At 39.7% G+C, this 27,952-nt stretch overlaps 5 protein-coding genes and 2 pseudogenes across 7 annotated transcripts; 4 read left to right on the top strand and 3 right to left on the bottom strand.

Annotated features, from left to right (window-relative positions):
• Positions 1-389: 389 nt before the first annotated feature.
• On the bottom strand, positions 390-1,870 carry LOC111201468 (annotated as a pseudogene).
• A 50-nt stretch (positions 1,871-1,920) lies between these two features.
• Positions 1,921-4,521, top strand: LOC106352469. The gene is made up of 6 exons (XM_013792095.3): positions 1,921-2,296; positions 2,580-2,752; positions 2,843-3,024; positions 3,106-4,008; positions 4,084-4,161; positions 4,243-4,521. Exons 2-6 carry the CDS (start codon positions 2,590-2,592, stop codon positions 4,282-4,284), a joined length of 1,368 nt encoding a protein of 455 aa, XP_013647549.2. The 5' UTR covers positions 1,921-2,296; positions 2,580-2,589; the 3' UTR covers positions 4,285-4,521.
• A 721-nt stretch (positions 4,522-5,242) lies between these two features.
• LOC106381737 (dehydration-responsive element-binding protein 2B-like) lies at positions 5,243-6,302 on the top strand. The gene has a single exon (XM_048753267.1). It carries the CDS (start codon positions 5,360-5,362, stop codon positions 6,233-6,235), a length of 876 nt encoding a protein of 291 aa, XP_048609224.1. The 5' UTR covers positions 5,243-5,359; the 3' UTR covers positions 6,236-6,302.
• A 914-nt stretch (positions 6,303-7,216) lies between these two features.
• LOC106352405 lies at positions 7,217-10,980 on the top strand (annotated as a pseudogene).
• Positions 10,981-11,519: 539 nt separating this feature from the next.
• On the top strand, positions 11,520-14,783 carry LOC106352435 (receptor-like protein 35). 2 transcript variants are annotated; one of them, XM_048753198.1, is made up of 3 exons: positions 11,583-11,794; positions 11,865-14,441; positions 14,547-14,783. In XM_048753198.1, the coding sequence occupies exon 2, from the start codon at positions 11,873-11,875 to the stop codon at positions 14,435-14,437; it is 2,565 nt and encodes an 854-aa protein (XP_048609155.1). In that variant the 5' UTR covers positions 11,583-11,794; positions 11,865-11,872; the 3' UTR covers positions 14,438-14,441; positions 14,547-14,783. The 2 variants fall into 2 exon arrangements, with proteins under 2 accessions (XP_048609136.1, XP_048609155.1); XM_048753179.1 differs by having other exon boundaries at positions 11,520-14,441.
• Positions 14,784-15,854: 1,071 nt separating this feature from the next.
• LOC106352414 (trihelix transcription factor ASIL2) lies at positions 15,855-17,215 on the bottom strand. The gene is made up of 2 exons (XM_048753227.1): positions 16,316-17,215; positions 15,855-16,127 (listed from the first exon to the last, which is right to left on the bottom strand). The coding sequence occupies exons 1-2, from the start codon at positions 17,073-17,075 to the stop codon at positions 16,114-16,116; spliced, it is 774 nt and encodes a 257-aa protein (XP_048609184.1). The 5' UTR covers positions 17,076-17,215; the 3' UTR covers positions 15,855-16,113.
• A 1,318-nt stretch (positions 17,216-18,533) lies between these two features.
• Positions 18,534-27,382, bottom strand: LOC106352384 (clathrin heavy chain 1). Of its 2 annotated transcripts, XM_013792027.3 has the most exons (30): positions 27,121-27,382; positions 26,611-26,815; positions 26,064-26,152; positions 25,863-25,941; positions 25,658-25,785; positions 25,460-25,558; positions 25,269-25,377; positions 25,081-25,160; positions 24,778-25,005; positions 24,624-24,689; positions 24,375-24,491; positions 24,075-24,272; positions 23,886-24,002; positions 23,730-23,789; positions 23,510-23,596; positions 23,364-23,447; positions 23,143-23,277; positions 22,984-23,046; positions 22,800-22,904; positions 22,613-22,725; positions 22,273-22,525; positions 22,057-22,193; positions 21,698-21,976; positions 20,610-21,612; positions 20,035-20,520; positions 19,782-19,952; positions 19,502-19,687; positions 19,276-19,398; positions 19,074-19,184; positions 18,534-18,990 (listed from the first exon to the last, which is right to left on the bottom strand). In XM_013792027.3, exons 1-30 carry the CDS (start codon positions 27,163-27,165, stop codon positions 18,823-18,825), a joined length of 5,124 nt encoding a protein of 1,707 aa, XP_013647481.1. In that variant the 5' UTR covers positions 27,166-27,382; the 3' UTR covers positions 18,534-18,822. The 2 variants fall into 2 exon arrangements, with proteins under 2 accessions (XP_013647481.1, XP_048609078.1); XM_048753121.1 differs by having other exon boundaries at positions 22,984-23,277.
• Positions 27,383-27,952: the final 570 nt, after the last annotated feature.

Genomic DNA, 27,952 nt, shown 5'->3' with positions numbered 1-27,952 from the left:
GTATAACTATAGCTAAATAGTCAAAAACACCCAAACAAAAATCTAAAATTAGTACATTCTCAGACGCCAAAATGGATGAGCTGGAGTTTAACAAATGCTGGATATAAATGAAAAAGGAAGCGAGTTAGAAAACTAATTCAATGCAGGATATAAACGAAGTCCAAAAAACCTTGAAAGTAATCATTACAAACATTTTGATTTAATTTAAAACTCTTATTTACACGTATTAAATTTTTCTTGGAGAAAGAGCATGTACCAAAAACCCTCTTAGAGCAACTCCAATGGTGTTACCCACCATTGGAGTCCTTAGCTATATAATATATATTTTTTTGCTTTTTAAATAGTTAAGGACTTTTCTCTAAAATATATGTGCAATGGTGTTAACCAATATGAAATCCTTAAGAAAAAAAATATTAAATTTGTAAAACCTTAAAAGTAAGAAGATTAAGGTTGTTGAAACTTACAAAGCAATTCATCATCATCACTGCTCTCACAATCTTCATCAACAAACTATAAAAATAAAGAGGAAAGATTATCAATCAGAGTGGCTTAAGCTAAACAACAATAGAAAGAACCAAAGCAATTCTGAAAAAGCACTTACTGCACTCTCATCATCAGGCTGTCTCAGCTGCAAAAAAGAAGCAAAAATAGAGATTCTATAGTTAGAAACAACTTATGACCAAGGAGATGAGAATACTTTAGATTTTTATATGCCTTTCTCAAAGGAGACTAGAGAAAACTAAGATCACTTGTATGCACAATAAGTTTGTAACGACTTACAGTTGACCTCCTCATCCTCATCACACCATTTGTTCCAGACTACTTTGATGTAAGAGGTTCCAGTTTGTAACGTTCTTCCTATACTCCTGCATCATACATAGCATAGGAATAACTTGTAAAAACAAGTATGTGCTAGTTCTTATGATTTAAAGAGAGAAGAAATGGGCACTTACTGGCACAACCTTCCCATATAGCTCCAAGCTGAACTCGAAGAGCTTGCCTAGGGTGCCAAGAGCAGAGAAAGTGAATAGGCCCTGAGGCTCACATTTGACTGAAATGTCCTTTGCATCAGGTAAGGCGACGGTTAGGTAAACCTTATCAGACCGCTGAGCCCAAAGAACCTCCGGGTTATGACTGCACACATGACAAAACAACCTCATAACTATACTGTGTTGCCACCTAATTACACAAGAAATCCATCACCAAAAAAAAAAAAATTATAAATTCTCCGTGATGAGTTTCAAGAAACACTGAAGTACATCAAAATGCAAACATTGAAAAGGATTGTATCAATCAAGTGAAAGATGATTCCTTTGTAAATAAATCATTATAAAAACAAGTTCTAAGATTTGTGAAATAACCTTCTACACGTCACAAAGCATGATACAATTTCTCTGTAACTGAACGATCACAAGATTCGAGCTTTTCCTCTGGGAACTTAACTCTTAGCTCTTAACCACTATACATACATGAAAGTGATCTTCTATTGCAAAACCCACTAGTAAACTAACTAAAAGATGATAACTTTATAATCTTAGATCACAAAATCACACGAAACCTTTTTTGTGGATTATACACCAACCAGACTGAATCACACGTACCTCATGTCTTACTGATCGGAACTGTAAACGGCGGATGTAAGAGCGTCGATCAAGCTCAAGCGAAGAAGACAGAGACAGAGAGTGAACTCAACGAGTCTTTTAGGGTAATAAATGGACCAATCAAAGTGTGCCAGCACGATAAGGACTTCCGTATTTTTATCCTTAATTAAGGATCATCCTTAACTTTACCCTCCTCTTTTATTATTTCTTTAATCAAAAAGCATTAAGGATTTTTATAAGGATTGCCTGATTTATACCGTTGTACATGCTCTTAACTTTATCAACCATTCAACCCTGACCATTGACGTGATGGCCGTGCAACTGCAACGTCTCCCTGCATTATCCCCCTGATATTACCAAACAACCCTTCTCCACTTTCCATTTTAATGTAACAACCCAAAACCCCAAAAGGGTATAATCGTCACACGCAAAAACTCTTTTCGCGCTTCGTCTTATCATTTTTTTTGTCTAGGAGGAAAAATTGCAGCTTTCCTTCCTACGGTTACAGAGGCTAGTACCTTCCTCTTCCTCTTCCTCTTTAACTCTCTCCCTTAGAACCCTAACAAACCTTACATCCATTTTCACTGTAGATCTTCCTTCATCCCATGCATTTCGACTGAAATTCGCGGGAATTTTTACGTCTCTGAAGATCCTAATCGCTCTTCTCTTCTCTAATCTCGTCTCAGATCGTTTAGGTAACAGTTTCTTAGCGTAACCTTCTCTGTTCGCTCTGTTTCCGAGATTTTAGTGTAGAAAACCTCCGATTTGGTTTGTTACTGAACGATTTTTAAGACGAAGAACTTGTGTGTTATGAGCTGAGAAGATCGACGTTTAGTGGTTCGAGATCCTCTAGGTTTTAGTGTTTGTTAGCCTTCTCTCGAATCGCAAATCGCTCGTGGTTAGGGTTTCTAGAAGCGGTTTAGCCGGTTTAGTGAATCGACTCACTAAATCGATTTTGATTTTTTTTTTTTGTTTCAGGTGAAAGGCAATGGGTGCAGGGAGGAAGACGGAGACGTATACGTTGGCTCCAGATAGCCTTAACTCATATGTGAATTGGTGCGTGAGGAATCTTGAGAAGAAAGATCTCTGTGGAGTTATATTCGGATGCAAGTTCAGCACTATCAAAGAGTGTTACGCTAAGAAGTTGTTTGGTTAGTTAAGCTATGCAAATCTTATAATCTTTCTTTAAAAATCGAAGCTTTTTTTTGTGTTGAGATTGATGTTTGTTTGTTTGTGACCAGGTTTGCCAGCTCCTCACATGGCGTATATCAAGAACATTGATCCTGGTTTGACGCTGTTTCTGTTTAACTACAGTGATAGAACACTTCATGGTATCTTTGAAGCTGCTAGTGAAGGACAGTTGAACATTGATCCCAAAGCTTGGTCTCCTAATGGGACTGATCCAAGTCCTTACCCTGCTCAGGTTTGTACTGTTTAGTACTTAAGACTTTGTTTTGTTGATTCACTGAAATGTAACTCGTTTTTGTAAATGTTTTTTACACAGGTAAAGATAAGAGTCAGAGTGAAGTGTGAGCCTTTGGCTGAAGAAAAGTTTAGTCCAGTGATTGCTGGCAATTACCAGGATGAGAAGATGTTTTGGTTTGAGCTTGACAGAGATCAGACAAACAAGCTGCTCCGTATGTTTTCACCGTCGCCGTATGTAAGGGCACCGTCAACATCCAAATATGCTGTTGCATCACTATTCAGGAAGGCTATTCCGGCGTCTTCTCTTGTGGAGATTGGCGAGGTAGGAGCAACACGGGTTGATAAGTGGAGCAGTCTTTTCAAATCTTCAGACGATTCAAGTGAGAACAAAGGAGAAGACTCAAGTGGAGCACGCGGGGCAGGGTCAAGAGCAGTAGTCAACCTTGGAAAAGCTGAGAAAGCAGTGGTGCAATCTGGTGTTTCTTACTCATCAGTTCTGAGAAACGTGACTGAGTCTTCAACTTCGACGAATGAAGTTCCATCACAAGCAAGTAAAGGAGTTGAAAATCCTTGGTCAACTGCTGCTTCTCGAGCTCTCTCCTCACGCCAAGACAGTACTAAGGGAACTATTAACATGACAGGACATAGCAAGGACGTTTCTGCTGAGGACACACATTCAGAGATCGATTGGGATGCTGCATCGAATTTCCAAGCACATCTTGAAGGACTGGAGAGGATTTTGGAAGAACCTACAGGATTTGCATCGTCTTCTTCTATGGTGCCCAATCATTGGGAAGATGGGATACCGCTCTCGGACTATGAGGAAGGGAACATAGATAAATCTCCTTGTGGGTCCTCTTATGTTTCCGCCATGACAGGAGACGCTGTTGATGACAACGGATATGACAAAGAGAAGCTTCGTATGGATCTTTCCAAGATGGAATTGGGATCCCCACCCACTTACGTGGATATCTTGAGTGAGGTAACTTGATGGTCTTACTTTGATCTCTGAATTACTCTCACAGTCTCACTAATGAAAATCGTTCCTCTGTGCTAGATATGGGCGGAAGTGAAGGAGTTAAAGCAAACTCAGATGAAGCAAGCTGAGTATATGATTACTTTGCAGATGGAGCTGGTAAAGATAAACTTGTGATTTGTTTGTTACTAACCTTTTCTCATGAGCTTCAAATACCAATTCGCTTTTGTATTGTTGTAGCTTGAATCAAGAAAAGAGATACTTCAACTGAAAAGGACATAGGGAAGATCCTAAGCATATGGTAACACGACGAGACTCAGGGTCAGGGAGTTTGCAGTTCCCTCTGCATACTTTGCCTTTTGTTCTGACAAAAACTGAAGAAACAAAAAGTTAGAATCTTTTGGTATAAAATAATGTTTGTAGGTGGTTGTGAATCCTTTTGACTTGGTATGCTTTCAGTTTGAACTTTTAACTTTCAAGTAAGTAATTGCTATCAAGCAGCAGAATGTTTAGGGGTCAGATCAGAGCTTCTTAAATGGTCGTTGTAATGGTGGCTTAACTTTTTCTGCTGAAGGCTAATAAGGGCATCTTTATTGGTGGGATGAAGAGAGAGAGGGAGAGAGTCCCTTATTATGCTTTTTTTTTTTTTTTTGGTCATTAGAGAGTAAGGGACAGCCCTTAATTAAGGGCTTTTCCTTTCTCTTTCTTCCTCGGTTCCCACTCCCTTCCCCTAAGGGATGCCTTAAGGGACCCCCAATACAGATGCCCTAACAACTCGGTCGGTTAGATATTAACTAGGTCAATATGGATCGGTCAGTATTATTCTTTTTCTATGGGCCGTTAATAGCTGAAGGCGTGAGGCCCAGCAAGTATGACATTTGTGTATGAGTGTGTTTATCAACTGTGTTAAGGAACTGAGCGTGTTTTTTGTGGTGAGTATTAAGACACGTGTCAATCATGTAGAACATCTACGGTTCGGTCTTCGAATTAGACAGTGACACGTCACCACTCCTCATAAAATATCAGAATTATCTAGAGAAACCTCTATAAATACTCCTTGACCCTTCGGCTCCAGAGCTATTTTACTTTTTGGAAAAGTTTTAGAAAAAAAAAAGAAACGCTAGAAAAAACGCGACACTCCGAAGAAGAAGAAGATATAAAAAACACGTTCGTTGCACGCGAGAACACAGCAGCCAAACGAGAAAGCTAGAAGAGATTCGACTTGAGTTTTGAAGTTATCAATCCCATTAGGTATGTCGATTTTAGATTTTTCGTTTTTTTTTTTAATGAGCTTTAGCTAATTCGTTGATCTCACGCTCAGTGTCTCTTTGTCTAGTGTCTTGATTTACAGCTAAAGATGGCAGTTTATGAACAAACAGTAACCGATACATCATCAAAGAAGAGAAAATCTAGGGCTCGAGCAGATGGTACAACGGTCGCTGATAGGCTAAAGAAGTGGAAAGAGTACAACGACATTGTTAACAAAGGAGAGAATAAACCGAGACAAAAAGTTCCCGCGAAAGGATCGAAGAAAGGGTGTATGAAAGGCAAAGGAGGACCAGAGAATACTCACTGTAGTTTCAGAGGAGTTAGGCAAAGAGTTTGGGGTAAATGGGTTGCAGAGATCCGGGAACCTAACAGAGTGAGTAGGCTTTGGCTTGGTACTTTTCCTACAGCGGAAGAAGCTGCTTCTGCTTATGATGAAGCCGCTAAGGTTATGTACGGTCCTTTGGCACGCCTTAACTTTCCTCAACAGTGTGTTGTTGCCTCTGAGTCTTTTGCTAGCACGTCGAGTCAGTCTGAGGTGTGTAGTGTTGAGGATAAACCGGTTCTTGATGGTGATGTTCATTGTGAGTCTAGACCAGTTAGTCAGATTAGTGATGGTAATACTAGGATGAGTTCCGATTTGCTGGATGAGTTTGATGGGGAGTATTGGGGCAGAGTATCCAAGGAGATAGAGAAACCTAAGGAGGGAGAGGAAGAAGTGCTTACTATTGCGGATTATGGTTGGTCTAATGATATGTTGAGCGAGCAAGATCTTTGGGATCCGAATGAAGTTTTTGATGTTGATGAACTCCTAGGGGATATAGATGAATGCATCATGTTAACAGGTACCGGTGTGGATGAAGACCAGAACGGGATAAACCCTGGTGGTTATGACTCGCATGTTCCTCTTCAGCTGGAGCCACACGATGGTCACGAGTTCTTTGACATGAGTTCTCTGGATCTCTGAGAGTTGAGTCATTGAATGGTCTGAAACCGAGTCTTTGGATTTGAAAAATAAATGGGTGTTAATGAAAAAATAGAGCAACTCTCTAGTCTCTACTCTTTCCTTGGATCATTAAGTGTTGAATACTCATCTACCGAGTTTAATATAAGATAACATAAAAGAATAACCATAATTTAGATTTACAGACTTTACAGTCCTAAAAACGAATCTTAAGATAAGAATCAAGTATTAGATTCCTCTAAAGCTATGTAACTCATCTCCTTGAGCTATTATTATCTAGATGACTAGTAAAATCTTAAGAAGTTACTGGCTTGTAATGAGTATGGGACATAGTAGCAAAGAAAACTTGTCTCAATGTATTCATATTCTTCTTCACCCGTTTAACCATAGTCTTTAGTGCCATATGACAAAGCAGCTCTCCATCTCTACGGTACTCTTGTTATCAACCATCCAATGGCGCCTATAAACATCTGATCCGAACCAATAAAGAAAAATCCAGATGTTCATGCTAATCGCCTAGCCCCATATATCGAATGGGCCAATATATCCATATCCTTCTTGGCTTCTTCCGTGCAAGCAACTCTATTATAAAAAACATGAAATTTCCATGTCGTGGATTCTTCGCTTGAAAAGTGATCTTTTTTTCCATATGCTATGCTTTTCGTTTAGCGTACGCATTAAGGAAAAGAAGAGTGACGTCATCTTATTTTCATAAGATGCACTTTTTTTTTATTTAATAAAGAAAAATCGAAGCCATCGTCGGTCGTCTTCAATCATCGTTGACCTTCTCTCGAAATGCGAGGAGACCTTCTTCGCGCCTATTTCTCACGAAGAACACTCGTGTTTCTTTATGAAAAGTGATCTTTTTCTTTCATATGCCGTGCTTTTTGTTTAGCGTACGCATTAAGGAAAAGAAGAGTGACGTCATCTAATTTTCATAAGCTATACTTTTTTTGTTATTTAATAAAGAAAAACGAAGCCATCGTCGGTCGCCTTCATCCGTTGACCGTCTCTCGAAATGCGAGAGCTTCTTCGCGCCTATTTCTCACGAAGAACTCTCGTCTCTCTCTACAATCTCTTCTTCAGCCTCTCCCGTACGCTCCTCACTTCGTTCCCTCTCTCCGTCATCATGCCCAAATCCAACGACGGTGACGCCGCCGCAGAATCCGAGTCCGTCCCGCTGCTCGATCTATCGAAACCGTCGTCACCGATCTCATTCCCGATCAAATCTCTCCAAGATCTAAAATCGCGTTCCTACTTCGACTCGTTCCACTTTCAGTTCAACCGCTCCACAGTCCCTCTCCGGCGAAACTTACCTGATCATCGCCCGAGGGTTTTAGTCTGCCACGATATGAAAGGAGGGTATGTAGATGACAAGTGGGTGCAAGGGTGTGAAAACGACGCCGGATACGCGATTTGGCATTGGTATTTGATGGACGTGTTCGTTTACTTCTCTCATTCTCTGGTGACGATTCCTCCTCCTTGCTGGACCAATACAGCTCACAGGCATGGCGTTAAGGTAAAGAATGCATTTCTTGTGGATACATTAGTTGATGAGGATGTGTAAAGTTCAGATTTTTAATGTAGAGAGATATGAATTGGAAATGGAAAAGGTGTTTAAGTGTTTACTGTCTTGTGTGTTGTGGAAATGTGAAAGGTGTTGGGGACTTTCATTACAGAATGGGATGAAGGAAAAGCTACCTGCAATGAGATGCTTGGCACTAAGGAGTCTGCTCAGATGTATGCAGAGCGTTTGGCTGAGCTTGCTACTTCTCTAGGTTTCGATGGATGGCTGGTGAGTTTTGTCTTTTGCTCATGACTCTTTCTACTCATCTGCATATGGTGAATTGATTGTAACGTATCTGCATCTGACACATACTGCTAGTCAAGTGGGGAGAAAAGGGGATTTTTGAAATGTAAGATGTTTTCATTGCAGATAAATATAGAGAACGAAATAGATGAAGAACATATTCCGAATATGAAGGAGTTTGTAAGCCATCTAACAAAAGTGTTGCATTTATCTACCCCTGGGGCTTTGGTTATATGGTGAGTTGTTCACAAGTGTTTTCTTTTGGTCAACCACTTTGATTTGATCACCCTTCTTTTTGCAGGTACGACAGTCTCACTGTTCATGGCGATCTTGAATGGCAAGATCACTTGAATGAGAAGAACAAACCTTTCTTTGACTTGTGTGATGGAATCTTCATGAACTATACATGGAAGGTATACCGTTTTAGTTTGATCAATTTTTTTTTCCAGTTTGTGTTTCATCTATATGACTGTTATCTGAGTGGGTGATGATGTTGTTTCAGGAGAGCTACCCAAAACTATCAGCTGAAGTTGCAGGGGACAGAAAATGTGATGTCTACATGGGAATTGATGTCTTTGGTCGCGGCTCCTTTGGTGGTGGACAATGGACTGTATGTTTTCAGAAACTCTTGAGAAAACCAACCAATAATTTGTCCTTAGATTCTTCTTCATTGTCTCATTAATCTATATATATGATAGGTAAATACGGCTCTTGATTTGCTGAAGAGAAACAATGTATCAGCTGCCATTTTCGCTCCTGGATGGGTATATGAGACTGCACAACCTCCTAATTTTCATACAGCGCAGAATAAGTAATACTCTTCTTTTGCCATTGCTTTGGCGTCTTTCAGTGTTGAACTACCATTATTGAATTTAAAACTTTGTTGGAAAGGAAATGCTGTATCTTATTATTGTTCATGCGTTTTTTCAACAGATGGTGGTCACTTGTTGAGAAGTCATGGGGAATAGTCCAAACATATCCACAAGTCTTGCCTTTTTACTCGGATTTCAATCAGGTAAACTGAGATTGATTTTGTCATTCTTCCTATCTTGTGACAATAAAACAAGGGTAAAGTAAGTTTCTACTGTGTTGGCTATGATTTATGTTCTGAAAAACACTTTTCTCGTTTGTCAAGGGCTTTGGTAACCATGTTTCACTCGAGGGTCGCCATTTATCTGATGCTCCATGGTACAACATTTCCTGCCAAAGTCTTCAGGTTCAACCATCTCATCGTCCTCGCTTTAAGTGCGCATATAATAATGTCTCTCCTCTCATTTGATCGTTGTCTTTGTTGTGTTACTCACGTCAGCCACTCCTAGAGTTCAAAGAAGAGAACACTGAAATCATCCAGGTCACTGTTGAGTGAGTTCTTCCCTGATACTATTGTGTGGCCAAAAGAAGAAAAATGTTTCTGACTTCTTGTTGATTAATATGAATTTGTTTAGTACTAGAGACGCATCTTATAACGGAGGAGGGAACATCGTTTTTAAAGGAAGACTCGAGGGAGATTTGTATTTCACAGCAAGGCTCTTTAAACCACTCCTTCACCTTTCTTCTTCCCCCATCACAGTCTCCTACTCTGTACGTCCCTCTTCTTTTAGATACATCCCATTATGTTTCTCTACTAATGGAGCATCTTGGAATTGGTGCAGGTGAAATCAGATGAGACTTCTAAACTTGGACTTCTCCTTTGTTTCTCATCCGCATCACACGAGACTAAATCCATACTTGTGGCTCCACAAGAACCCATCCCTAGATTAGATCACATGTTCTTGAAGTGCCTAGTTACATCAGAGCAGACTGTATCAGAGTGGACGGTGTACGAGGCAAGCCTTGTCATGGATGGACACACACTAACTGAAATCTCTGCCTTTTGCTACAGAACAGAGAACTCGACGAAGACATCAGAGTACGTTGCATTGCTCGGTCACATCTCAATCAAAGAACATGCTCAGCTCCAGCAAAATCTCGTTTCCTTACCTCCAGCGTCATCATGGGTAATCGAGGCTCATAACTTAGAGCTTGTACTGGGTAAATCCGGTTCTAGGATCCTTAAGGTTAAGCTAGAATGGAGACAGACACAGCTTGAAGACTCTGTTCTCCCAGTGTACAATGTGTATGCAGAGAATGTGAAGTCAACTGATGTACTAAGATCGAGGAAGGTTCTGGAGAAACCAAGAAGCGAGAGAGTGTTCCTCGGAATCTCTCACGTACCAGCCTACTACGTTTCGGAGCTGGTGGTAGATTCTGACGTGAAAGGAGTCAGCTTCGTGGTTCAACCGTGTGGTGAAGATGGTTCATGGAGTAAGCTGGATGATTCCCCTAACCTTCTTGTGGACTTGGAAGGTCTCTCGTAGGTTGCTTGAAAACTATATATGAAACGATTAATTATGTATATTACAAAACTACATTAATCTAGAAAGTGAGGAAAAACATAATAAAAAAATCTGAACTAGTCTCTTCCGTATGGAAGTTTTGGTTTCTCATCACTAGTCGTCTCTTTTCTGTATATTTTATCTAATGAAAGTGAGATGATTATCACCAAAACTTGTTATTATGGACGTGAGAAAGAAAAAATGCGGAAACTGATTGGGTCATCAACATTTATTTATTTGTTTTTGGTTACTACAGCAATATATTGAAGAAACAAGAAAGCGATCGAGTAAAATCTTGGTTTCTTCCTGACGATCTCGCCCTGAGGAATATTAGTTGAAGAATGTACTCACTATGATATGGGCCATATGGCTCGATCGCCAGTATATTCACGACGAAGAGTTGATTCTTCTGTCACGAAGAATGTTCTCATGCAGATTGATATTTTTGTTCATTTTAATTGATTCTTAGTAAAGAGTATTCTTTTTGTCATTTTGCATATATTTCTCATTTTGGAAATCACGAGGAATAAACCAAAAATAAAAATAAGACCGTTCGCCGTTGATTTTTCTTGAAAATGTTGATGTTTGTTTTCTTCTTATTAAATATAAGAGATTCATTCTTATTTTGAAATTCTATCAAAATTAAACTAGTTTAGCAGTTAAATTAGTTCTTTTTTCAAAGCAAGGAATGTCAGAACTTTTAAATAATAAGTAAAAAAGATAAAACATTTACTATCAAATCGAAAGACTACAATATATGCAAATATGCATGGGTCTCGTAATCGTAAACGTTAGTACTTTCGGGTCAATATGCATGGGTCGTTACTATATGCAATATGCATGGGTCGTTAGTATACGTTAGTTTTTTTTTGTAACATAAAAACATTAGTATACGTTAGTTTAAATCCAAATATAAACCTAAGCAAAATAAGACTTCATGAGTTACGTCTTCTTTGGTTTAGACAATTCTTTTTTTTTTTTTTTGAAAATTCATGTAATTAGTGTAGGGGACCAATATGTCTAGAAAGATTTTGCTTTCGACGTGACGAATAATGTATTTTTCTCTGTGGATTTTATCTTGTGTGGAGTAAATACAGAGTCTATTATTGTGTATATAAAGAAATGGCCATGGAAGCATGTAACTCATCACCAATTTCCCTTTTCTTTTTGCTCTTTCAGTTTTTGATATTCAAGAAAGTTAAATAAGCTTAAAGAAGAATGAAAGGGTTTTGGAACTTAACGAGTACCATTTCTCTTACTCTTTCTATACTTTTTTTATTCGGCTACAGTTATGAGGACGTGTCTGCGGTTCCAACTACGCACTTGTGTCGTCCGGATCAAAGGGATGCACTTCTTCAGTTCAAGAACGAGTTTGAGGTTTTAAACTCTTCCGTTGATTCTCTTTGTATTATCAATAAAACTATAGTAAAGCCCCTTCGGAAGACAGAGTCATGGATGAATAACAGCGACTGCTGTAATTGGGAGGGTATCACGTGCAACCCCAATTCCGGTGAAGTGGTCGAACTAGACCTTAGTTGCAGCAACCTACGTGGCAAGTTTCATTCTAAAAGCAGTCTTCGAAACCTTCATTCTCTAACTACTCTACTCCTTTCAAATAATGATTTTAGTGGTCCAATCATGTCTTTAATTGGAAACCTTTCTCATCTCACCTCTCTGGACCTTTCGCGAAATGGTTTCAGCGAGTTCATTCCTTCTTCGAAAGTAGACCTTTCTTATCTCACCTTTCTCGATCTTTCATCTAATAGTTTTTCTGGTCAGATTCCATCTTCAATTGGAAACCTTTCTTATCTCACCTTTCTCGATCTTTCATTTAATAGCTTTTCGGGTGAGATTCCATCTTGGATTGGAAATCTTTCTCATCTCACCTATCTTAACCTTGAGTTGAATCAAATTTCGGGTAAGATTCCATCTTCTATTGGAAATCTTTATAACCTCACTTATCTTTACCTTTCTGGGAACAATATTGTTGGAGAAATCCCATCTTTTTTTGGCAATCTAAACCAGTTGACCACCTTAGGTGTTGCTGTAAATAGGCTCAATGGAAGCTTTCCCATTGCACTACTGAATTTGACAAAGTTGTCATATTTAGGACTCTATTACAATCAGTTCACAGGAACAATTCCTCATAACATCACTTCACTATCCAAATTGACGTATTTTGTAGCAAGTAACAACGCTTTCACTGGGACCCTGCCTTCTTCTCTCTTCACCATTCCTTCTATGGAAAGTGTTATTTTGCATGATAACCAACTCAACGGCATTCTTGAGTTTGGGAATATATCTTCACCACCTCAGCTACGAAAGTTAGACGTTGGCAATAACAACTTGAGAGGGCCAATCCCGGCCGCGATATCCAAATTTACCAACCTTGTCCGACTTGACCTTTCCCACTACAAGACACAAGCTCCAGTGGACTTTAACATCTTCTGGCATCTCAAGAGGCTGGAAGATCTTGACCTATCCTATTTGAACACGACCACTACTACCATTGACTTGAATTATATCTTGTCGTATTTTAAGAGGCTCTCTGTGTTGGATCTCTCAGGCAACCATGTTTCTGCCACAAACAAGAGTTCAGTTTCAGGTCCCCCTTTGCTGCGTTATTTGGAATTGTCAGGCTGCGGTATCACCGAGCTCCCGGAGTTTGTAAGAAACCAACATATGGAGTGGCTAGACATTTCCAACAATAAAATCAAAGGACAAGTGCCTGGCTGGTTATGGACGCTACCAAATCTTACTTACCTGAATCTTTCCAACAACACTTTTACGGGCTTCGAAAAACCAACAACAATTTTACTTTCAAGGCTATCTAGCCTAAATTTGCTTGCCTCCAACAACAATTTTACGGGAAAGATTCCCTCTTTCATATGTGATTTGCGCTCTGTATACATTCTTGATTTATCAAACAACAACTTCAGTGGTTTAATCCCTCCTTGTCTGGGTAATCTCAACCGTTCTCTTGAATTTCTAAACCTTCGTCAAAATCGTCTTCATGGAGGTCTTCCGGAGACTATATTTGAAAGCTTAAGAACGCTTGACGTTGGTCATAACCAACTGACTGGAAAGCTTCCAAGATCTTTGATCCATTTCTCTAGTCTTGAAGTTCTGAACGTGGAAAGCAACATTTTCAATGATACGTTTCCGTTCTGGTTGCATTCTCTACCAGAGTTAAAAATTCTTGTGTTACGCTCCAATGCGTTCCATGGACCGATACTTCAAACTTCGTTCCCTAAGTTGCAAATCATCGACATATCTCACAATCACTTCAATGGATCTTTGTCATCAGACTACTTTGTGAAGTGGAGTGCTATGTTATCATTGGGGAAGAATTATGATCAGTGGGATGACAAGTACATGGGAGGTTCCTATTACCATGATTCAATGGTGTTGATGAATAAAGGTATAGAGATGGAGTTTGTACGTATCCTAAAGATCTACACAGCACTCGACTTTTCAGGAAACAAATTTGAAGGAGAGATCCCAAGGTCCATCGGTCTATTAAAAGGGCTTCTTATGCTTAACTTGTCGAACAATGCTTTCACTGGCCACATCCCTTCATCTCTTGGAAACCTGACGGCTCTTGAGTCACTAGACGTTTCCCAAAACCAGCTTTCAGGAGAAATTCCGCAAGAGCTAGGGGAACTCTCATTCCTTTCCTACATGAACTTCTCTCATAACCAGCTTACAGGTCTAGTACCAGGAGGCACTCAGTTTCAAAGGCTGGACTGCACTTCCTTTGAGGATAATCCGGGACTTTTTGGCCCTTCTCTTGACGAAGATTGCAGAGATATCCACAAGCCAACACCACATGAAACACCAGAATCAGAGGAAGAAGAAGAAGAAGAGGTGTTGAGTTGGATAGCAGCTGTAATAGGAGTCATACCTGGTATTGCCTTTGGATGGGTGATTGGTTACATACTCTTTTCCTACAAACCAGAGTGGTTCATCGACCCTTTTGCCCGAAACAAGCGCAGAATCAGCAGCAGCACAACTCATTAAAGAGGTAATATATTCTAGAGTTTTAAGTCAACTTGTTAGCAAACATTTGAAGAAACAAAAATATTAATAGTGAAATCACCTGAGTTAACCTTTTCTTTTTTTGGTACAGGTCTTTTATAAGCTACCTGCGGAATCTGAAAGATGAAATCCGAAGCAATTACTATGTCTATCATAATTTCAAATAAGATTTGGGATATCGTTTCTGGTTTAGCTTGGTGTGTTTTTTCTCTATCTCTATTTTTTTTACGTTTTAGCAAACTTCTTTGTTTCTCTGTAATTGAACAACAACTATGTTTCTTAAGCTGAAAATTACAAGCACAGTCAAAGATGTGTCGTCTTTTCCCCTCTTGTGAATCTTAACATCAACTGTTTAGACGTGGGATGAGAAATGAACAGATGATCCAGATAAAAGCTATAATCAACACAGTTACACAGGGCTCTAGAAAAGGATGTACATATTGTATATGGATATTTCGATTGTTCATATCAATGAGACACATTAAATTCATAGAAACTATAGACTTTGCAAATATAATTATCAAGATTCCATTTTGTGTATATACAAAGTTCAAAAGGTTTTAAGCTTATGATTTTCGAATGTGACAATACAAAAAAAAAAAAAAGTTTGCGTTGATTTATCTATTCTCATTGATAATGAATGATGAGTAGAAGAGGAAGAGAAATGGCTAGTAAAGGCCTAAAGGGGTCTTGTTTTCTCCATGTCCACACTCTCTTGTTTCTAATTCAACCTTTGATTGTTTGATTAAATATGTATAATCTAAATTAACAATAACCAAATACTATACTCAACTAAAATTTGGGTTTAACGATCATTGTCCATTTTATAAGAAAGTTCCTCTTGGATCTTTCTTTTTATATTTTTCTTGACTGACTTTTTAACCGAATCCAAGTCTTGCTTCTCTTTGTTTTGAAGTCCACATCTCAAAAAAGAAACAGCCAACTGATCGGTCACTTTCACAATCCCTCTGGTACGTTATCCGTTGATTTTTCAAAGATAAGCCACTACATGATCATGATGTATGTGACCTACGAGCTTGGACTCGAACCCACGAGCCAATCATGTAAGTAGCAATGAAAAGATCAAGCCAACACAAATGATGAATAGGCCCATGCCTTGCCCCCATTCTGTTCCCTTCTTTATTAATCTACAGAAACAATCTTCTTCAGAAGAAGATGCGTGAGCTTCAACACGATAAAGATTGATGCAAAGTCATATAAGCAAACAGCCAAATCAATAGCTTGGTGGGTTTGGTCTTCCAAAAGTAAATTATGGAAGAACATGAATGTCTCTGATGTACATTGTCCTGGAAAGAGAACTCTGAGACCTGATTACGCAAAAGACTAATTGGTGATCACAAAAAAAAGGAGAAAAGAACGCTATTTGAAACTGCAGGCATTGATACAGAAACTATCATACATTAAACACTTGACAAAAGTACATGTTGATATGTCTGTCAGATTACTACAAGAGTTTCTTTCACCAATCTGCTTTGCTACCAATGTACCCTAAATAAGATAAGTAAACACAAAAAAAAAAGCATTGCTCTAACTTGAAACCTAGTAAGAATAATAACAGTTTCTCCAATCTCCATGAGCTGAGCTCTCAGATCCAACCATTGCCCTACCAGAGTATAGCTTCTCCACAAATCTAATCTCTACAACTTCTTCCCTGTACAACAACAACACAATTCAAGTTTTCAGTAACTCAATTAAGTAGATGCTCAAAGTTATGGTTCCAAATCAACAATCTGAAACCTCACAAGCTAAAGATTCAATCTTTACAAACACATAAAAATGAAAACTTTACCATATTCACACAATTGCTTAGCAGAGACAAAAGAAAGTTTATATCTTTACCTGAAGCAGCAGCAGCTCTACACTTGCCAAGCTTGGATCTTTCAAGCTCCATCTGCATATCCATCAACATGTTCATCCGTTGCAACTCAAGCTCCTTAGCAGCTTCCATCCTCTGCTTCTCCAACTCAACCATCATCCTCTGCTTCGCACCTTCCATCCTCTCGTACACCTCCCCTAACTTCAAAATCGCTCTCGCCAGCTCCCTACACGACGACCCTTCACCTCCACTCGGATCCACCTCCTCAACTCTCCGATGCTTCCTCACCACAAACCCCCAATCTCCCACCTCATCATCATCATCATCATCATCATCGTCCAGAGAGCTTCCACTCGATTTAGATCCGGTTTGATTCAAAGTATGATTCTTTAACGCCGGTGTCACGGCGGCGGTGGATTTCTTCGCCGCGACGGGGCCGATCAAGAAATCGAGCCTCTCGAAGAAGCACCAAGAGGACGGAGAAGGCTTCGCCTTCTCCGTCTTGTACTTCTTCTTCAGCGTGTCGATCCGGTTCTTGCACTGCACGTCCGTCTTCGGCCTCCCGCTGCCGCCGTGGATCGAGTTCACGGCGTCGGCGACTTCTCTCCAGTCGTTCTGCCGGAGGTTTCCGCGGCTGAGGTTGACGTAACGGTCTCCCCAGGCTTCTATCAGCGTCGCCGTCGCGTCCTCGCTCCACCAGTCCTCTCGTCCCGGCGGAATACGGTGGGAGGAGCCGCCTGTTTGTGATTGAGATTTCGATTGAGTCTCCGGCGTCGTCTCCATTGAGGCTAACGTGCGCGGAGGAGGAGGAGGCGTAGGATAAGAATCTGAGGAGGAGATTTTTGGTTTGGGGATAAAGTAGAGAAGGAGGATTGATTTTTGATTACCGGCGGTGACGTCAGCATCGGCGATTATCTTCTCTTTTTCTCCGCTTAACCGAACTTAATCTGTCTCTCACACATCCATCGAAACCGGTTTGGTCCGAAGCTGGGTGGGTCCCACTAGTATTGTCGTTTTGTTGAAGTTAATAGACTATGATCTGTTCTATAGAATAACGTTTTGTGTTTGGTTACTGTTTTTTTTGCTGCTATTAATTGGATGGGGATAGGATTAGTGTATTTATCATCATAAAACCTACCTCAATGTCATGATGATGAGAATAAATGGTTATAGGATCATAAGAAAACTTTGTATTTTTGTGGGTGCATGAGACATATACGTTAACAAACCGGACGTAGGAGAGTTTGGAAGTGAAGCAATTAAGATGGTGGGGATGTAGTTAAAGGAAAGATATAGGTGAGTAAAGGCTAATTGCTAATTAGGTTAAGGTAAGAGAGAGATCATCCAAACCAAAACGTGTTAATTAGGTCTTAGACTCTATAGCAGGGTATATGTCTCTTGCCGTGTCGTTGATCATCGCCAACTCCCAAAATTAATTATAATCCTCTTCAAACTCCTTCATATTCATCTCTGCAAGGGAAGATTATAATCCATCCATACACACCACATACCTATAAAATGAATCAAGTTAATCATTTCAACGTATATGACCGTGAGAAATTGTGTGACTGTGAGTTTGTGATCGCTTGAACTGATAGTTAATGACCATCCGACCTCCGATAGTCCGATGGCATTCTTTAAAATGACATAAGCTATCACAAATTTGGCCTCTATCTATAAGCACATCAATCATTATCACTACTATATACTATTACTTATGTTGGAAACAATAACATTATAGACAAGTGAATCATAATTCATTCAAATATTGTTTCGGCAAGCTAGCAAGTAGAGTGTGAATGGAGTGGTTTGCCAGTGTATCAATGCATGTTCTGCTTTATGTACCAAAGGCTCTATGACTGCAGTTGAAACTGCCTAACAAGCATATCGACGAATTATTTGTTTAAATGACTGCTGATGAGCTTTAATAAGGCGCCAAAGACCAGGGCTCGTTATGAGCACATGTCTCCTCAAACTACCAGACTTGGAGCTCTCCGAGCAATCTCTAAAATCATACTTGGTATTTTCAGTGATGGATCTTATCCCACTCAACAAATTTAATCTACCGACTGTTTTCTTTTTTCAAATAGCAGAAACTAGAACAAATGCTTTTCTTTCATCAGTCTGTAATTTCAAACCTTCAAAGAAAAAAACAACAACCAAGCGCTAGAAGAGAAATTAAGCCAAAAATTCATAAAACTCAAAAAGGCTATAAAATGTCGAAAATTATAAGTGAAATAATAAACTGAAAAGAAAGAGCAACTCATGAGAGAAAGATCAAAGTAAAATGACAAGTAGACTAGTTAGGAGTTACATCTCTCCCCCCTCAAAAGAAAAATAGTAACATGGCCTTCAACCAAAAATGACTCACCTAAAACCCCTCAAAAGAATATTACAAACGAAAGTACGAGTTTATTATCCACACATACACCTATAAAATCAAACAAGGAAACATTCCGACATATACCACCACGGTGGAGATTGCGCGCGCGACTATGAGTTCTCGATTACTTGAACGGATGGCTTAGGCTTAGTACCCGCCCATCGGAGGCATTCCATATGGTGGCATTGGAGGCATTCCTGGCATTCCTCCCATCTGTGGTGGCGGACCATAGCCGCCTCCCATCCCTGGACCTCCTCCCATTCCTGGCATCGGTGGCGCAGGTAGAGCCAGTGGCAATAGTTGCGCGTACATGTTCTGTTTTCATAACAAACTCACGAAGTTAGTGTGTTTTTCTACTTATTTTTACGCACGTTTGGGATGATGTCCAAGTGTAGTACCTGTTGGGACATGACATCCTTCTCTTCCTGCTCTTTGGCCTTCACTTCTTTCTGTGCCTCTAGCTTGTCCTTGATTAGTTCGTCCACTTTGCCAGAGTATTCTCGGATAAACTGCCCATGTAAAAAAGGGAGAAAGAGAATTGATCATATATAGAGTTTATACGGTTCCTATCTCGTTTGAGGGATTTGGAGGATAAATCACCTGGAGGAGATACGGGAAGGCAAAGTCAATCATGTTGTTGATCCAAGCAAGTTCTAGAGCAACATCTGGTCTGATTAAGTCATAACACACAAAGAGACATGTGGCAAAGCATTCCTTCTTCCCCTGTAAGAATAAATAAACGCGACAAAAAAAAAAGGATTGTTAACTTGATCTTCTGTTTTACTAAAAAGCTAGCTTTTGATGTAATCGTGCTTGAAACACATACCTGTTCAATGAAGTAAACGAGAAGTTGTTCTGCAAGGTCATGGTCGCCGGATTGTGAAGCAGTTTCCATACAGTCCTTGTACATGTTATCTTTCTTTGACAAAGCAATTGATTGCTTCCATCTACCAGCTTTCTTGTAAATATACGCAGCCACACGCCTCATTTCAACAAGCTCGTGTTTCTCAATCTGTTCGCGCCAATCACGGTGAAGATTAATTAAAAATGATATGAGGGGAGATGTAAAACGTATACTTAAAATATAGTTGGATTTGAAGTCTTACCTTCTGAGCGAGGCCTATCTGATCAAAGCTGTCATGCAAATCGATAGACTCGCGTAACCTGTCATAGTCTTCTTCTTCTACGTATATCTCATTCAGAGCTTCATTTACAGCAGAAACATTGTTGCTCTGAACTGCAACCATGTAGGGCTTGATAAGGCGCAACTGACCAGCCTGAGATCAAGAAGAAAAATATCATCAGAAATCAATCATTATGTTTTAAGGTAAAAAACAAAATCAAGGGTCAGCCTCCAACCTTGCGCATAATATCCACGACACGTGTGTGATCTAACCGCAGAGCAAGCACATTGAGAAGATCGTTGATTATATCAGGGTGCTCTTGCAAGTAGAAGTGAACGGCCTTGTAGTAAAGCTCAACATTCGCAACCTTGGCAACAATGTCTTTGAATTGCATGTGCTCCCATGCTTCAGGAGAGTGGTTCATGACAGTGGTAGCAGCATTATCAAACTCATCATACTGAATGTAAAGATAGGTAAGTTCCTGCCAGTGCTGTTGTTCATCACAGGCTCGTATAAGCTTGGGAATATTGAGGCGAGTGGAGAACAACTTGATGTGCTCCATAAGCTTCTCATAACGATATCTGGCGTACAGTACACCCAACTCGGTGAAGATCCCCATGTGAGCCCGTTCCAGACCAAGTCCACTCTCCATAAGTGAGATTAGTTCACTGAAGCATCCTCTGTTTTGGTAGAACTCGCTGACTTCTTCCAGGTCATCCACCTATTAGAGCACACAAAAAGATTACCCGTGAGAAAATAATATCATGCAAAATTGAAAAAAACTTCCGCCAAGATCAAGTAATTATTCACCTGTATAATGACGTTAAGTCCACATATTTGAGCCAACCGGAATTCCTCTGCATCAACACAAGCAAAGCAGACTTCCTTCCATGTCTTTGCACTGTTTGCTTTCCTTGCAGCATCAACAGCACCTTGGAACTGCTGCAACTTCACAAGAGTGACGGCTAACTTGGCCCAGTTTGAAATGAACGCATAGATTATTTTTGCAGCCTCATACAGAGCTTCGTCGTACAGGCGATCACCGACAGTTTGTAGGTTAGCAACGTTTGGCATCAGAATAAATTCTTCAATCTCACCCAACCTTTCAATCTTTGCATAAGCATAAATGAGCTCACTATCAACCTTGGGTTCTTTCACCTTCTGTCTAACCATAAGGAGGTATCTGACCAAGTCATCATAGACATTAGCATCTTCAGTAGCACGTATGACCTCCAAGAAATGAGTGGCATCCTCAGCACGAATGAAAGACTCAATTGCATCACTGACTAGTCCATCTCTGAGCTGAGCCTTAGCGACTTGGCTCCAAACGGAATCCTCTTCGACCCGGAAAGCAAATTCAACTGCACGCTCAATGCTTCTAACGTTATCCAACAATACGTTGACAGCTTGAACATTTAAGTTAAATTTCTTAAAAATCGCAAATGCTTCCTCATATAATTGGGCATCAACTGCAACTTCTCCAACAGCCGGACCATCAAAATTATCTAGCCTGTTAATGTAATCCATAACTCTAGACGGATCTGCCTTGATTGCTGTCAGTATAAGCAGATTTTGCAGATTGAAGTTTCCACTGAAGGCCGAGTTTTGAAGCACAATCTTTTCCAGAAGTTCGATAAGCTCATGCGGGAGATCAGCAGTCATGAATGCTTTAACAGCTGCAGAGACTTGCTCTGGGCTCTTGCTTTCGGGTAAAGCAGTAGACACAACTTGGTCAATAAGTTGTCTTCTATATTCATTTTCCTCCACAAGAACCTTGTCCCAGAGGTCACCATCCATCCTCTCCACTACGTACCTGCAGTTGGAAATCCGTGCATAAGCAAACTACAGAGGAACCACTGTGGAATAAGTAAAAAGTTTGGCTAGCAGTAATCAAATACCTGGCTTGTAACTTGAACAAAGAGTTTTTGTTGGTGACATTGATGAGTTCTTCATCACATTGTCCTCTTCTGTATGCCACAACAGCCAGGGTGGGATCACGTTTCTCGCAGTATTTACCCACAACCTTAGAGTCATAGTACGGGTTGGTGGTCAGGAAATGCTCAGGGTTGTTGTTGCTGTCTATGATAATTTTACCCAAGGCATTGTGGACATGCGTATCTTGGCTTCCCTCACTAACTAGATGCTCCAAGAACTGAGTAAGGAGACGGAGTCGATTTCTGAAAAGACAAATACATATTGGCACTTAAATAAAAAGGGGCAATATCAACGAAACCAAGATGACTAAAAAGATTCATACCTCTTCTCACATTCCTCAACAAGGGGTTCGACTGGAAGCAATGAACGAACAGAGAGAATGAGGCCTTTTATAAAATCTTCAGGGCATTCGTCATCAAGCAACTGCCCCACAACTAAGGGAGCATTCCCAGGGTTGACCTGCAAAAGCAATCACAATTATTAATGCATAAAATGCCAACCTTCCACACACTAACAGTAGCCTCAAGAAACTACATACCTTCTGAACGTAACCTTCAATGTAACGAAGCATGTTGTTTGTGTACAGGTAATGGGTCAGATCAGGTACAAAGCCAAAACGGTCGCAGACATTTATCAAAGGCCGGGCATCAGGAAGCTTAGCTTCCATCAAAAAGTTCTTCGTCTTTTCAGCATCATAAAAGTTAGACTCTCTAGTGACACGCTCAACCTCCTTTATTTGACCAGTCTTGGCAGCTGCTTCAATGTACTTGAAGTGAATCTCGGGATCCTCACTATCGCACAGAAGGAAAACATTGTTTATCATCAGAGTATAAACACAAAGATTGTGCTTATATACAGGAAGGTATCTGATAAATCACCTCATACTCAAATATGAACCTAGGAAAAAGTATAGTCCTTCATACGACTTGAACTGCTCAAAGAGTTTGATGCATGAATCAACACCAAGTTGCTCACAGTACTCCTTGCAAGCCTGCAATGATATGGATATGTTAGTGTCACATTACACAATAAAAAATTCATATCATACCACAACACAACAGTTACCTGAACGATTATCTGAAGGTTGCCTCTTAGGTTAACCAACAGAAGATCCTTCATGCACTCCATAGCCCACTCGCTGGAAAGAGTACCAAAAAACTCGACAAGAGCCTAAATATTGAGCAGAGAGATATTCAGCAAGTCGACCATTCAGGAGTTTAGCAACCAAACTTTAGTTCAGAGGTATTACCTGCGGCTCAATTGCATGTGTGTTCACAATTACACGTTTAATATCAGGTAACTCTGAGTAATGCTGCACAGGGCAAAAAAAAGAAGTTAAGATTAAAAAGAAAATAAGAAAATACATCTCTATTAGGCCAACCAAAAAGAGTAAACGTTGAGCAATAACCTTTAAAGATTGGATATAAAGTCCAGCCTTTTCACAAAGCTGAGCAACCCGAGGGCGGTCATAGTGGCTGAACATCCCATTTGCTAAAATTGCATCAGCCACATTGGGAAAGGTTACCAAATTGATCTCCAAAACCTGAGTTGAAAGTGGAGTACAAGGTCTCAGAAAGGAATATGAATAGTGAAAGCACAGACAGACGCAAGGTGGCAACTATTTTCAACCTTAGTTTGTAGAAAAGCATGCTCAGGTAAATTTGGCTTCAGAACATCCAAAAGGAAAGCAGTCGCTTCACGGATCAGATTTCTCTGTATATGCACAAGTAAATTAGCACATGTGTGAATATTGGTGTATACACTATTTTACCGACCTGAAGGAAAAGATCAGTTATGGTGTTGTAGTCAACTGGACAACCTCCTTCCATTTGGGACATCATTAAAGCGAAATTTACTGCTCCCTGCATAATAAACAACAACAGGTTAATATTAATTAATAAGAGTGACTCTCCTTGTGCTATGCAGCAAGCATCCAGTAAACCAGTCTTTCCAAAATTTAACATGTCGCAAGTATCAAAAATGCACCAAACTAACCTGAGGATCCGTACGGAGTATTGTTTGCAGAAGAAACATGTAATCAGGTGTGTACCCAACCTAAGTCGCAATATGAAAAAAATGGAACGTTGTTAGCACATTTCACTTCCGGGTAACCATAACAGGGAGGGGTAAACTTTTAAACTTATTGTCTACCTGCTTTGAGTAAATCAGTATTTTATCAAACTCCCTTCGCTCTGCAAAAGCTGCAACAACTTTTGGAGTAGCTCGAGCTTTGATGTATATTTTCAGAGCAAGGTCATTATCCACAGTCTGGAACAGAAGAAATTATGGTTAAACATGCTAAAGGAGGTATTAAAGGACAATGGTCAATTTTATAATTACCTTGACAAGGTCTCCAAGTTCTTCACTGCATTCTAGCTTATCCTCTGCCAACCAGTTTTCCAAAAGGTTCTTCTTGTTTTGATTCACAACAAGCCGGGATAGTTCCAAAGACTCATACGAATTGAGCTTCCCTCTAGTCAAAAGGGTTCCAAAATACTGTAACAAGGGAGGAGTTTGCCCTGCTTGTACAGGAACACTCTGCAAAATTGAAAAGTGCGATGTTATAGTTTTAGATTGCTAGTTACATCTAGCACATAGCATGTTCGCAGAGGATTACTTGCTTGAATATGGAACAAATACCTGGAACTTAGCCACCGTATCAGGTGTCCGTAGAATCCCCTGAGGAGATTCAGCAGCAAGTTCAGCAGCCTCCTTGTACTTTGTTTGAGCAAATAACTCTTGGAACCGCTGGACAACCTGCGACATCCAAACTGAATATGAGAAATTTCACACCAACGAATGACTCTCCTATTCCTCCAGCTGGAGTTCGTTAACTATAGTTACGTCAGCAGGAGAACAGATTCACACATCTGAACCAAAGTAACATACCAGATTTTCCGCACCAGGGAGGTTTCCTCTTTTAGCCAGATTGACAGCAAGTTCCAAATTGTTCAACTGTTATACAAAAGCATAGAGTTATTAGAATCTCATGTTGAAATAGATCGACTGTATCTAGAAAAAAACAGAAAAAGGTTAAACATACTTGACCGCTAATAAACGGTATTATCGTAGCCTCGTTTACTGTAGCCAAAAGAACTTGTCCTCGCCTATTAATGGCATAGAAACCCCCAACGGAAGAAGCTTCAGAAGTCAAGAAAATTGGGTCTGGACTTATCCGATTTCTGTAGATAGCAGAAGCCGTCTCTAGATCGTATACAAACAACAGGCCAAGCTTGGTGATGACATATATCAAGTTAAATTTGTGTGAGACCTGTCGGGAGAGAGAAAATGGTGTCATGATTTTTCATCAGAAGCTACGGAAGTTAATTGAACTTGTAATGCAAACCTGCATGGCTACAGGAAAGTCATCTGCAAAATCAGGAGGGAAAAAGAGGTCTGCCTGCTTCTTTGAAAATGATGGTTTTCCTACAGAAAACAAAATTGCCCACCTTTAGACATCAGATGATTACTACTAAAAAGGTAGCTAAAGATACTAAACAACCATGAAAATATCGAGCAGTTGAGGAAGTTAACCTGGTTGTGCACCAAGCTCAATGACATGCAACTTTGATGTTATCTGCCCAGCATTAAAGCTCTTGCTTGCAAAGGATATAAGAATAGAAGGATTCTCATTCCCAGGGACCTGTCATTAATAATGTTGATTGTCATACTAAAGTTCAAGATTAGACCACGGAGTAAACTCACAAAGGAACCACATAGCTAACCTTAAACTGAGCAAATGAAGCAGCATGCGCTTCAAGGGCCTGGCTCCGCTGTTGATTTACAGAGAATAGCTGCATATTCCCTTTTACCAATTGTGGTCTCTACATAAGGTAATATTGAAAAGAGCCAGTCAAGAATATATGCAATGACAGCCATTATGATGTCTTTATTTGACCTTATATGTGGCGCAGAAAACCTACCTCAGGAGAGCCAGGAGCAATTCCAATCAACACCAACCACTTCTCATCAGGAGAGCACTTATAGTTAATAATTTGATTGTTTGCCAAATTGGCCGTTCTATCAAACATCTTAACTGGCTCAGAATCACCTGGAAATATCGGAGCAAAATGAGAAACTACATATACATGATATTAAGAAGATAACAGTAAACTAAGGATTTAAAACCTTCAATCGACCAATGATACACGGAAGTTTGTGTGACCAGCCCCAACATCTTTGGTGTAATCCATTTCCAAAAAGCAACCTATAAAACATGTGGGATTAATAATATCCGAAAATAAAATCCAGACCACCAAAGTCAAACTCTGATGAAGTGTACAAAATGAAAGATAATCAAGTAACAAACAAGTTTTCTTCGATGCTCACCTGCTCAGGCATCTGATGTGATTTCAACTTCGCTTTTGCTTCGATGTTAAATATCTGAAGATGATCCTGAGTAGTTCCTGGAACTTGAGCTATATAAAAATTAAAGAAAGAAGTGAGTAACAAAGGAAGAAATAAGTAATAGCCATCCACTACAATAGGCTTGAGACACAACACAACCATGAGATAACACAAGTCGAAAAAACATAGAAATCTAAAACTGATGTCTGCGTTAAACATACTATCCTACTCATGTCCAGAAGAAAAACATATGAGTGTAGTACTTTTCCAAACTGAATTAACAAAATTGGTTTTCTAACAGATTATGCATCACAACGGGCTCGCACTCATTCAAACTTATGAATCACTTATCCAATACGAAGATGTGAATTAAAGTTGAGAGCAAGAAAAATTCAAATGCACTCAATCCGTAATAGATAGCATATGTTGTTAACAAAACGAAGTAGGAGCTACCAATGTTTTCTCGAGAAAAAAACTTCAAAAGTTACTATTCTAGGTGCACGGTTAAGAAATAGAAGGAGACAGGTACCTTTCAAGGCAAGGATCCTCGAGTTAGGGTTCATAAGAGCAGAATCAGCAGTTATAGGTCTCCTTAGAGGCTGCATCGGCATGTTCATATCTATAATCACGACGCTGTTCTGAGGTGCAGTCTCTCGTACACATATGTACTTGTCAGACTCCATAGTAACATTCGTAAACGTGATGAATTGCTGGTTGATCCCAATGCTCGGAAGCTGTAAACAAATTCAAAAAATCATCATATCGCATAGTTCATGAACTTAGTCACGAGATCCGAGTGAATCACCACACAGGACTACACGAAAACTTCGAAATCGAGGCTCGATACATTGAGGTAACACAGATCTGAGCTTATGCTAAGAGATCAATCCATAACAAACTGTTATGGAAACGATCGAGTAGAATTCAAATAGAATCAATCGTAGAACCTACAGAAACATGCTAATCGTCCAGCTCGATTCCAAGAGATATGCATAAAGTTTCTATAAATGGAGACGGTAGAGAGGGAGAGAGAGCTCACCGTTAGGACCTCCTTCATCGTGATTGGGGCGTTTGCTGCCGCCATGATTGACCTCAGATCGCGCCGGTGGCAGAATCAGATCCAAGGCCGGGAAGAGACCGTTAACGGTCAGGAGAGAGAGAGAGGAGCGATGCGAGAGAGGATTTTGAAATCGCTGCCAGATCTGAGGTAAGTGAGCGAGAAAGGTGAAGAAGGAGAGAGATGCTTTTTTTTGCCTTTGGTAGTGAGAAATGACGAACAGCGATCTAATCTAGTCACTCGTCGAATATAAGAGGGGAGAACCAACGGAGACGACGTGCTGTTTTGCAAATCAACGGGTCGGGTCGGGTCCCGTCGGATTTGATCTGGACAATCAACGGGTCAGTTTTTTGTGAAAAACAAAAAATCCCAAGATAACCTTTTTAATTTATAGCAATATATTTTTATCATATGATTAAAACTTATGGAGATAGATTTTAAATTTTAAAATATAAAAAATAAATATAAAAAAAATTAAATATAAAAAAAAAATTATTTTAGTCATTGTCTTCTTCCAAAGCTATTTTGTGACAAAAATTTAAAAATAAATATGTGAGAAAATTATCCATAAAAAAATATAATGCCTCGTGCAATTTTATGCGGATGTTTTGATTTTATGGTCGAGAAATATAAATGGAAGAATATATAACGCTTTGTGTGATTCTCTTAGCCATACAAGGCAGTATCTCAAACTTTTCATTCCAGGTTATTATAACCAATCTATATGTGTTACTAATCACAGATAGAAAAACGGGAGGAGTTGAACCGAATTAAACCGGGATGGTGACTATTTGCATGAGCATGGAGGGGGACC

This window comes from Brassica napus, chromosome A1 (genome assembly GCF_020379485.1).
Source record: "Brassica napus cultivar Da-Ae chromosome A1, Da-Ae, whole genome shotgun sequence".
Lineage (NCBI taxonomy): Eukaryota > Viridiplantae > Streptophyta > Magnoliopsida > Brassicales > Brassicaceae > Brassica > Brassica napus.
This window is presented reverse-complemented; position numbering and strand designations above follow the sequence as displayed.